Consider the following 12,068-nt stretch of genomic DNA (forward strand, 5'->3'; position numbering starts at 1 on the left):
TCCATTTTTCTTGATGCGCATCAAAAAAGTAATGTGACTTTGCGATGGGACGGCATACACTCAGGAAAAAAAGGTAAAGTGGAGGTATAGTTTTGTTCCTTGGGGAACAAAACGGATAACTGTACCCTTAAAGGTACACAATTGGTCCTAAGGGTACAATTACACCATTGTTTTCCTCTACTTAGAGCAGGGGTAGGCAAGTTCAGTCCTAGCGAGTCGCTGTCTCCAACCCCGAAAGACATCTATAGAAGCTCTTATTGACTATTAACAGAGGTTTAGATGTTGATGTTTTATTGAACATGTTTGGTCACCATTATGGTGATCAGTGTTTCATTTAGTTGGGCAGTTTGACTCTTGGCTTTTAATGTGAGTTGGTGTTTTTTTTTACAGTGTTAACGTAAAATTGTCAATTAACTCATCACTGACTAAAAATATTAATAAATAGCATTCACCAACAATACTTTCTTGCCACAGATCAGACATTCTGAATTCCGATTTTTACATTCATTCTAGGGGGGAAAAGTTTAGACGCACACAGATATCAAGAATCAGCAGATGAATCTCAACAATGGTGACACACTTAATGCTGCAATGCATGCTGGGAGCCATGAGTTTTAAACTGTGGTGGCTTAGTAGGGTTGGAGCTAATCTTTGCAGGACAGCAGCTCTCTAGGACCGAACTTGCCCCTGACTTAGAGCTACATCTTGTACCTTAAAAGGTACAAATTTGTACTCATTTTTTCAAATTTGTAACTGGACCAAACCAGCGGGCTGATCTTTCTACACAGCATATGAAATGTTGTTTTGGGGTTTCTGAAATGCTTGAGCAAAGTCTGTCGTCAAAGTGGTTTTGGTATTATTACCTCCCAGAACTGTCCTACACGACTGCGTTCCCAAACAACAGGAATCCACCTCAGAGAGCAAGTTAACCTGACCACGTTTATTCCATTTCGTCTGCGTGCTCTGAGGCGCAAGTCATTTATTGTATAAAGTGGCTGCTCCTTCTGCAGCAGCTTCAATTTTTCTTTTATATTTCGGATATTTAGCTCCAGTTTATCAGGAAGTGATGATTTTGTTCTCTTCATCTCACCGGATGAACACTCTGCTTTATTCGCAAATGTTTTATGCAGTATTTCAATTTAAGTTTTGGATGGAAACATAGCTATTGTTGGGATAAGTCACCCAAAAATGAAAATTAGCCCATGATTTTACTCTCCCTCAAGTCATATATAACATATAGCATTCTTCTTTCAGACGAATAAAATAAGAGTTATATTAAAAATGTCCAGGCTCTTCTAAGTTTTATAATGGCAGTGAATGCCTGTTTCTTTTTTGAAGTCCATAAAAGTGCATCTATCCATTATAAAAGTGCTCCACACGGCTCCGGGGGGTTAATAAAGGCCTTCTGAAGCGAAGCCATGCGTTTGCGTAAGAAAAATATCCATATTTAAAACTTTACAAACTGTAATGTCTAAGTTCCGCTAACTGTTCATGAGAGACTGGCTGGTGCTCCAGCGTATGACGGACGAACACGGAAGTGCAGAGGATAGAGCAAAACAAAACTTATTTCTCTTAGCATAGCTCACCGGAGTGTCCTACGTCATATCATATGCTGGAACACCAGTCTCTAGTGAACGTACGTACAGTTAGCGGAAGTTATAGATTACAGTTTGTAAAGTTTTACAACTTCAGAAGGTCTTTGTTAAACTCCCGAGCCGTGTGGAGCAGTTATTTTAATGGATAGATGCCCTTTTATGGACTTCAAAACAGAAATAACCGTTCTCTGCCATTATGACTAGGGTGACTTGAGGGTGAATAAATCATGAGCTAATTGTAATTTTCGGGTGAACTATCCATTAAATACCTTTATATTTAATAAATAATCAAATGATCTGCTATTCATTCGTTCACTATGCAATTAAGTCTATATTGTTTGTGTGGTATTTGATGTACCACAACAAGTCTATGTCATTCTGCCATAAGGGATATTCAGTGAGTCATCTGCAGCCTCAGACAAGTCCAAATGCATCTCACTGATAATGATCAGAGAGGGTTGGAAGCAAATGTTTTTCATCTGGATCAACATTGTGTCATTTTCACACCTTAGTATCTCCATTGTCTTTCAGTTGCTGTTAGATTTCAAGCCCACCCTGGGTGTTTGTGTAGAAACATTTGGTTCCCCTCAAGTGTCTTCACATAAAAGCATCCTTGCTTCTCCAGATCACCAACTTATTGATCTTTGTTCCTCAGTGGTTGAATCGACTCCCAACACCTGTTAGAACAGCGAACACTCCAGCCACATACAAATGAAGCCTCAGAAGATGTTCAGACAAGCTTGCTCTAATGAAGTCATTTAGTCATTGCCTCAGGTGATTTCACAATTTGTGGGGATCCACAAGGGCTGGTTTCCAATAAATAAAAGTCATGTTGACAGGATCTGTTCTTCATTTGCAGCCATGGATATTAACATTGCTCTCAGTCTTGCTGCACTGGTTCTCACCTCTCAGCCATATAATACAGAAGGTATGTTTCTGAAAACTATTGTTTTATGATTTCCACATTCAAGCATTTAATATGCTTAATTTTGATGAATTACCACCTTTAGTCTTTATTCTGAAGCTGAACCTAAATGACAAAATTATTTAATGTTCTGTTCTGAAGGACTAAAATTCATGTGTGCCTTTTTATAGGTGGAAATACCATTTGCAGCAAAGATCTGCGCAGTAAGTATATTAACAAACATGATCAATGTTTTACATGAAAGCGTCATTTCTGAATGTTCTCTGAACGGTCAAAACATCCAGTTTTTCTTGGTTATGACTTCTGCATACGTTTTTATCCATTTTAACATTATTTTGAACATTCTCTAAACATTCTGAAATAAGTAATAACATTTTAAAAATGATGAACATCCAACTAAACCATAAACCGTTCCATGAACGATCCTGTATAAATAATGTTTTTTGGGCTAACATTTTGAGAACATAATTAAAGACAAGATAACTTTGACGGAACTTTCTGTAAACGTTAACGAAAGAAGGTTTGTTCATATATCTTTGAGAGAACGTTGGCAAAACGTTCTGAGAACGTTCCCTGTTAGCCGGGTTAATCCCACTCCGAATATTATACTAAATTCTGTTTTTATAATATGCAAAAAGTGTCCTATATTATCTCCACTGGTTTGACTGTGAACGTCCTGTGTGTCCTCTATTGATCAGAGCTTCAGAAGCGTTCAGGTGGGGATGTTGTTCTTCTAGAAGGTTATGAAGTTACACCGAAGGATGAGGAGCGGGACAGTGACTGTGTGGAATATGAGGCAGCCTCTCCTTTTCCCGCCCCTGCTGCAACCACAACGAATAAAGTGCCATACGTGGATACACCAGTCCCAACCCCCAAAAAACCATCCAAAAACCAGTTGTGCTGGGTTTATGTTAGGCCTGTGAAGCTGTATCTACCCATGAGGAATCTCCCCATACTTCCCAATCCTCAAGGGAATAGGCAGGTCTCCGGACCGTATAGAGGAGGAATGAACGGTTCTGTTAATGCTCAACCTAGGGTAGTGTGTGGGAAACTGCAATGGCCTTTGAGAAGTTTCCCCAAAGTACTTCATGATTACATTAATGGCGGAAAACAAGATATTGAAGGATCAGGATCAGTTAAGCCAATAGTGGTCAGGCCTGCGATGGCCATTCAGGTGACTGGCAGTGGAAGCTCCTCTTTGTACAACTTACTCAGATCTTCTCTGAGAGTGTCAGCCGTTCAGAAGCCAAGGGGAAGTTCAGTTTCTTCTCACTGTGTTTAGGGTGCAGGGCAGAGAACTAGATTGATGTTCTTCTCCAATCAATTACATTTTTATGTCTATAGGCAGTAGTGGAATGTAACAAAGTACAAATACTTCGTTACTTTACTTAAGTACAATTTTCACGTATAGGCCTATCTGTACTTTACTTAAGTAGAATCAATAGTGCATACTTTTTACTTATACTTCGTGACATTTTACAGCAATTATTATACTTTCTACTCTACTACATTTCTACAACGTTTCGTTACATTTTCTGATCAGTTTCAGGGCTCGACATTAACGCTTGTCCTCTTGTAATAAACTGACGGTTGTAAGGTTGTGCTGTTGATGCTCACGCAGCCTCATGAGGAAAAATGGAAACAAATCAGCGCCGCTCACAGAGAAACTCGTACACACTGCAGTAACTGATGTGGAGTTTTTATATTTAAAACATATAATACAGTTAAAAACATCAAACGACCAAGAGTGCTGTTTTCCTGAATACTGATTTCATATGACACTGACAGTTCCATAAACAATTAATTAATAAAAAGTCACTTACATTTAAGATGCAATATATTGACTGTTTTTGTTCTATTTCAGCAGCGAAAATAGTTCCAAACAAAGCAGCAACAGAGCGTTACTGAATGATTCAGTGTTTTGAATGAATCGGTTGAATCAAAGATTCAATGACCTGTTCATAAACGACTGCTGCTGCGTCCCAATTCGCATACTATCCGTACTAAATAGTATTCGAAAAAAGAATTAGTATGTCCCAAATCTTAGTATGTTGAAAAAAGTATTCCAAAGATTCCCGGATGGTTTACTATTTCCGGTCAGAATCCGAAGTGCAGATCGATGCGCACTCTAACGGCTGATATTGCCCACAACCCATTGCGAGATGGACGAGGATTCGATTAGAACTACAAACGCGGATAAAAAGTGTTTAAAAAACTACAAACATGACGGTTACGCGAGTCTGACGGTTAAGTGGAGAGGATTAGATAAAGTGGTTTGAGTGAGCAATTATCAGTATTTAACCGGACGAAAAGATATTTATTCAATATTATCCACATTATATTTCACCTGCAGCAGCATTGAGAACTTTTGTAATGATACGTTTGGCCATTAACTTTGCAAACACATGAGAGGAGTCTAAAGACCCACGAAAGGCAGATCAACGAGCGACTACATTTCTCTCCGATACGGTAGGAAATTAAATTTAAAGTGGGGGATTTGAACTGTGACGATGATTGACATTTTAAACGGTGACGGGACGCACGTAACAGAGTCCGTTAAAGATGACGAAGTAGTATGTCCCAAAGCTTGCATACTCTTCTGCTACACACTCAAAAGTATGTACTTTTTCTTCACAAAAAGAGTACATACTTTTAGGACGTAGTATAAGTAGGCGAATTGGGACGCAGCATGCCTCATTCTTGAACGAATCAGCCGTTTGAACGAATCGACTCAATGATTCAATAATTAATAGGCTACCTGCCGCCACCTACTGGCAGTTTAGATTAATGTTAAAACATTCTTTCCAACATTTCTTATTTGTATTCAAAAAAATATTTAAAACAATCTCATAACATAATTTAATTAAATTGAATTATTCAGTGTAAATTATTTAATTTGATTGTTAACAGCCCTATATTGTCTTATTCTAATTGAATGTATTGATAAAATTTAAGAATATAAAAGGAAAGCTGAAGCATTTCCTATATTTAATAAGATTAGGGGAAAAATGCCAAATATAAAAGGTAAAAATATAATAAATATGCAGATTTAAATATATCAAAGCTGTTCACTGAACACTATAGTGAGAATATTGCTTCAGAATAATGATATTTAACTCTGCAGATCACCCTGATAACCAGAATTGTAAGTCAGAATGTAAACTGGGCCACAGATGGTAAGCACAATTACATTAACCCAAAACTAACTTAGTTAAAATGCCACAGCCCATACTGCTTTTTTTTATTCTATTTTTATTAGAATATAGACATTTAAGAGAATAATTTTTTATGCAAGTACTTTTACTTTTAATACTTAAAGTACACATTTAAAATCAGGTACGTTTTACTTAAGTAGGGTCGTCATTGTGGTACTTCTACTTTTACTAAAGTAAATATATCTCTGGGTCTTTGTACTTTTACTTATACTGAGATTCTGTACTTCCTCCACCACTGTCTATAGGCAACAGCCTCTTTACAGCATGCTCAACATGGGCTTCATTTAATTCATCTGGTAAATTCTGTGCTATGGCATCGATGTGGTGGTGATTGTGCAGTGAGTGTACACAAATTATCATTTTGTTGTCTAATCTTTATTTTGGTATATATAGTTGTATTGTACCAACTTGCAGCATGTCTCTAATAAAAAAGGTTTGATTAAATTGTGAAAATATGACATCTAAAATTGTCCTCATGTTCAGATAAACTTTCAAGGGATAGTTTTCAGATATTAAAAGGGTTGTTCACCTAAAAAGTTGTTCCAAACCTGTATGAATTTCTTTCTTCTGAACACAAAAGAAAAAATAACAGTTGACTTCCATAGTATTTTTTACCCTATACTATGGAAGTAAAAGGGCACATCAACTGTTTGGTTTCCCATATTCTTCAAAATATCTTCTTTTGTGTTCAGCAGAAGAAAGAAATTAAAACAGGTTTGGAACAACTTGAGGGTGAGTAAATGATGACAGAAATATTTTTTTTGGGTGAACTATCCATTTAACCTAAAACGTTACTTGTTTTGAATTCATATATTTTTATATAGTATTAGCATAACAAGATATTTGTTCATTCATATATGAAATTGGGTCAATGGGGCCCACACCTATTATGTAGCCTAAAGAGACTTTCACTAGCAAAATATAAAACAGAACATGATTGGCCGCGTAATATTTTTCTCCTGCAAGTCCCGCCCTTGACTTGATACTTGTTTGCTTTCGTTGCCACGGCTATATGAACGACTTCTTAACTGTCTAATCACAATCGGCTTTGATGCCATTCCGACCAATCAGATTGGTTAATGGGTGGAGTCTTGACGTGTTAGAGGCGGGACTTGTCGGAGCTCGATCACTTCCTGTGCCGCAGCCTGTAAACCTCTACGCTTCCTATTGGAGTTCAATACGCACAGTGGACCCGGCATTTCACTAACGCAACTTCTGCGAATAAATATATATCACACTATTTATTTGTTTATCAAGTGTGAATTCAGCAGCTCAGAATGGAGACATCCGGGAACTCGAGTAAGAAGCAGAAACTGAGTAACGCCCCTGAGAGCTGGGTGAGTAGCGGCTGTGAACTGAGGAATATCTTGCATTGCTACTATACTACAGTTACTGTACCACATCTCATGCTATGAATATGGTGTTTTGATTATGATGAACCCGATCCACACTGTTTTAATTCACAATATAAACAAAATCCACATGAATCGTGCTCGTAATGGAGCTCCTCGGCTGTGATAAGTGCATAAAAAGGATGCATATGATCATTTTATTTGTGTATATTGTCTGTCGTAACCTTGTGAGCTTCTACAGCATTTCTGGCATCAAACGCACGGTTATCATCACTTTTTGTGCATGTATTATAATACTAACATGGCTTCTTGGACATGTTACCATGGTAGTCTTTGGAGTATCATGTAAATAAATACCATGTTACATAGATATGGGAATCATTCAGTGCCACGTTATATATTTATAGTGTTTTTTTTATTTTTGTGCATTTTTTGCATCATAGGCATGTGCAATATTGTGGAATATTAATAAATACCATCGATCATTAGTTAAAACAAGCCTTAAATGCATGGTACCATAACACTATACATGATTTAGTGTGTGTGTGTATTTATACTGTGTGTGTATAAATGCTGGGGTTTGCTCTGGGTTTGTTTCAGAATGGGAGGTATGTCAAACCCGAGAAAGCAGGTTAAAGTCAAGCCCGTTTCTGAAAGAGAGGTAACTTATACTCCGAGTCAGTTACCAGGATAACTTACTCTGTAAACCTAACCTGGGGCCCGTTCTTCGTACGTCGCTAACTCAGTTAGCTGGATTTGATTGTTGACGATTTGGCATGATCTCGGATTGTTTGGTTCTTCGAAGCTCATCCTGGGGCCCGTTCTTCGTAGGTCGCTAACTCAGTTAGCTGGATTTGATTGTTGACGATTTGACATGATCTCGGATTGTTTGGTTCTTCGAAGCTCATCCTGGACTTGCTGTCATAGTAACAGGTCCATAAGCTTAAACCTGCTCATGAGCAGGCTTATTTCATGTAAACAGGATTAGATTGCATCTTGAGGTGATACTTAAAATCTGTCCCAGCCACTGCTACTTTATTACAAGAGTGCATTACTGAACCAGGGGCAATAATAATAATTTTAAATAATAATATTAAAATGTTATATTGTATATGTATATGAGAATGTATAATGTTGTGTATAATACTATTGACAGCCACTTGATTGAGCGATTTATTTGTGATGGAATAATTACTTTATATAATTTTGTTTTTATTGGTTTACACACATGTTGTACAGTTAATCTGAGCCATGCATTAAGTGATCACGGAAATTATGGGAGTGGCTTGATGCAGCGCAAGAGAGGATAATTTGATCTTGACCCATAAGAAACTTAAATACTGTCACATTACAAATCTGCTTCAAATTGAATTAAAAATGTAATTACAACATTGAAATAAAAATGTAAAGGGTATACAAATACTGTATAAAATCGTGAATATAAATAATTGGTAATCGTGTTAAAAAAAAAACATTTATCATTTATCTATTATAACTTTTATGTTGGTTTGGTGGTTTGGCTGTTTCCTTATAAAAGGTTCAGAAATTCGTGGTTTTTTTGTGTGTAATTTGTCAAATTTTTGCCAGGTGGCTTTTTTAATTATATGATGTCATTACGTTGCTGTCTTGACGCCAGCCAATCGCTGCATTGCTGATCGTGGTTTCGAGTATCGATGCATCTGCCCTCTTCAGGGAAAAAAAGAACGCGCAGTGATCTTAGATCATTTAATCCAGATATTTTAATCCAATCCGCAAATTCGTTTGAAGAACCAAATTAGCCCGAGATCAGTTATCACGATTAAAAGATCTGGGATCTGTCAAATCATCTTAGATGTATTAAGCGAGGTACGAAGAACAGGCCCCTGGACTTGCTGTCATAGCTCATGAGCAGGCTTATTTCATGTAAACAGGATTAGATTGCATCTGAGGTGATACTTAAAATCTGTCCCGGCCACTGCTACTTTATTACAAGAGTTCATTACTGAACCAGGGGCAATAATAATAATTTTTAATAATAATAATAATAATATAAAAATGTTATATTGTATGAGAATGTGTATATAATATTATAATGTTGTATATAATAATATAGACACAGCCACTTGATTGAGCGATTTTATTTGTGATGGAATAATTACTTTATAATTTTATTGGAGGTTTACACACATGTTGTACAGTTAATCTGAGCCGTGCATTAAGTGATCACGGATATTATAGGAGTGGCTTGATGCAGCGCAAGAGATGCAGATAATTTGATCTTGACCCTTAAGAAACTTTAATACTGTCATGTTACAAATCTGCTCCAAATTGAATTAAAAATTAAATTACAACATTGAAATAAAAATGTAAAGGGTGTACAAATACTGTATAAAATCGTGAATATAAATAATTGGTAATCATGTTAAAAAAACAAAAAACATTTATCATTTATCTATAATAACTTTTATGTTGATTTGGTGGTTTGGCTGTTTCCTTATAAAGGTCCAGAAATTCGTGGGGTTTTTATTGTATAATTTGTCAAATTTTTTGCCAGGTGGCTTTTTTAATTATATGATGTCATTACGTTGCTGTCTTGACGCCAGCCAATCGCTGCATTGCTGATCATGGTTTCGAGTATCGATGCATCTGCCCTCTTCAGGGAACACAAGAACGCGCAGTGATCTTAGATCATTTAATCCAGATATTTTAATCCAATCCGCAAATTCGTTTGAAGAACCAAATTAGCCAGAGATCAGTTATCACGATTAAAAGATCTGGGATCTGTCAAATCATCTCAGATGTAATAAGCAACGTACGAAGAACGGGCCCCTGGTCCGGAGCAGGTTTTCTTTGGTAAACCCAGGGTTTCTTTCGGTCTCCTCCCCCTTTTAAAGCGTCAGTGGTGTTATAATACTTTATTCGTTCATTCACGCTGCGCAAATTCTTTTCTTACTGAGTGTTTGTGTCTTATTTCAAGTACAAATCTAAAGTAAGCACATTTTATTTAAAGTAAGTAAAATGATCTGCCACTTGACAAAAGTACTACGTAAGAAAAGCATTCTTTGCAGTGCAGGTACTTTCATTCATCGCTCATAATTCATCATGAGGACACGGTCAAAGTGTCAAATGGCATGTCCTTTTCATACAGGATCTTACTTGATAAACCTCTAGAAGTAACCTAATAATTAGAGATTCCTATAGGATTTCCAGTGGTTGGACGCATTGATGACACGTACATTCCCATCATCACACTTTCCGAAAACAGATTACTGTATGGAAGGATGCCAGAGGGAAGGGTAGTATATATATATATAAACCACCACCACAGCTGTAAAAAAAAAAAAAAGGTATTTTTTTCCTGTATGATGTTAATATTCTTCCTCCATCTCCTCTTCGTCTGTCAGTGGTGCTGGTGTTTTGCGAGCCTCTGCCTTCTTGCTGTTGGCTGGCCTAAGACATCAAATGTTCATTTCATTACCCTAATTCAGAAATGTAATGGTGGATTAGAGAACATTTAATTATGTGAAAAAGAGCATTAGACTATGTGGGAAAAGCTGCTGCACATTGAAATAGACACTGAATATTTGACTGATATTTATTTAATATGTCAAATGTTTGTAAAGTCCTGAAACCTACACCCATGAACATTTTATGCTTGAAGCTTTACCTGATTGAATTATGTTTTTATACTTTCATGTTTTAGCTGCTGCCGCGTTCTTTTTTTGCCTGTGGGATACCATGAAAATGAAACTAATTAAGAATTAAACTTGTGTATTGACCCGGAAGTATGCAGACGTCTTTTGTCGAGTGTTGTTGCCATGCTGAAACTTAATTTCCGAGCTCCATTGATCAGGGCTTTTCATAGTCGTGGTGCACGCACTTGACTCAGAGTCGATTGAACTAACTCCATGTACCGATATGAACATTTTGGTTATAATATAGAACCGATAATTCTTTATATTTGAAAGCCGTTAATCGATATAATCGAAAATAATCATTTATTGGCCGATAACGATATGTTGCCGATATATCGTGCATCCCTACTGCTGTTCTGAAACCCAAAACTCAGAGTTTCCAATCTCAGGGTAAGTCAACTCAGAGTTCAAGTTTAAACTCAGAGTTGGTTGAACCTCCTTATTGAAACAGGCAATCAATTAATCGCGATAAATCGCATCCAAAATATAAGTTTGTGTTAACATAATATATGTACTGTGTATAATTATTTTGTATATATAAATACATACACATGCATGTATATATTTAAGAAAAATTGTGTATATATATATATATATATATATTATATATACACATACATACATACATACATACATACATACATACATACATACATACATACAGGGAGTGCAGAATTATTAGGCACGTTGATTTTCTGATCATATTTTTTTTCCAGGCACATTTGACCAATTCCAAACCACAGTAATCCTAATAACTACTATTGATTTAGTATTTAATAATGTATAAGTGATATATAATTGTTCATGAAGGCTGGAAATGAAAAACACCTTATATTCAGGTGTGCAGAATTATTAGGCATGTTTTCTTTTACAGATAAATTGAGCCAAAAAAGAGATTTAACTCAGACTGAAAAGTCAAAAAGTATTAAATGCCCATGAGAAGGATGCAATACTAATGCAATACTAGACATTGCAGTTAAGGCATGACCATTGGACAGTGAAATGCTCGTTGGGTCAGCAGGGTCAGACAAAAACATGTGGTGAAGAAAAGACACCTGTTAACTGCAAAAGAATTAAGAATTAAGGTGAAGAATTAAGGGTGAAACCATCAGGAACCCTTTAGTCTCCAGCGCCACCATTTTCCAGAGCTGCAACCTACCTGGAGTCTCCAGAAGTGCAAGGTGTCAGGATCTCAGAGACTTCAGTTAGGTAAAGAATCCTAAAAAATGACCCCCACTAGATAAGAATCACAAGCTGAAGTGTTGTAAAATACATGAAGAATGTTTTTTTATAGGCTTTATGGACAG

The 12,068-nt window shown here is 36.6% G+C and overlaps 1 protein-coding gene across 1 annotated transcript in view; it reads left to right on the forward strand.

Moving 5' to 3' along the window:
• Nucleotides 1-6,831: 6,831 nt before the first annotated feature.
• The window catches only part of papss1 (3'-phosphoadenosine 5'-phosphosulfate synthase 1), a 31,856-nt gene continuing 26,619 nt past the window's right edge, over nt 6,832-12,068 (forward strand). The window contains exon 1 of the mRNA XM_079813587.1: nt 6,832-7,072. Within this exon, the coding sequence (XP_079669713.1) occupies nt 7,013-7,072 (60 nt within the window). The 5' untranslated portion in view covers nt 6,832-7,012. The remainder of the gene's footprint in view (nt 7,073-12,068) is intronic.

Source organism: Gobio gobio, assembly GCF_949357685.1.
Source record: "Gobio gobio genome assembly, chromosome: 3".
Taxonomy (NCBI): Eukaryota; Metazoa; Chordata; class Actinopteri; order Cypriniformes; family Gobionidae; genus Gobio; species Gobio gobio.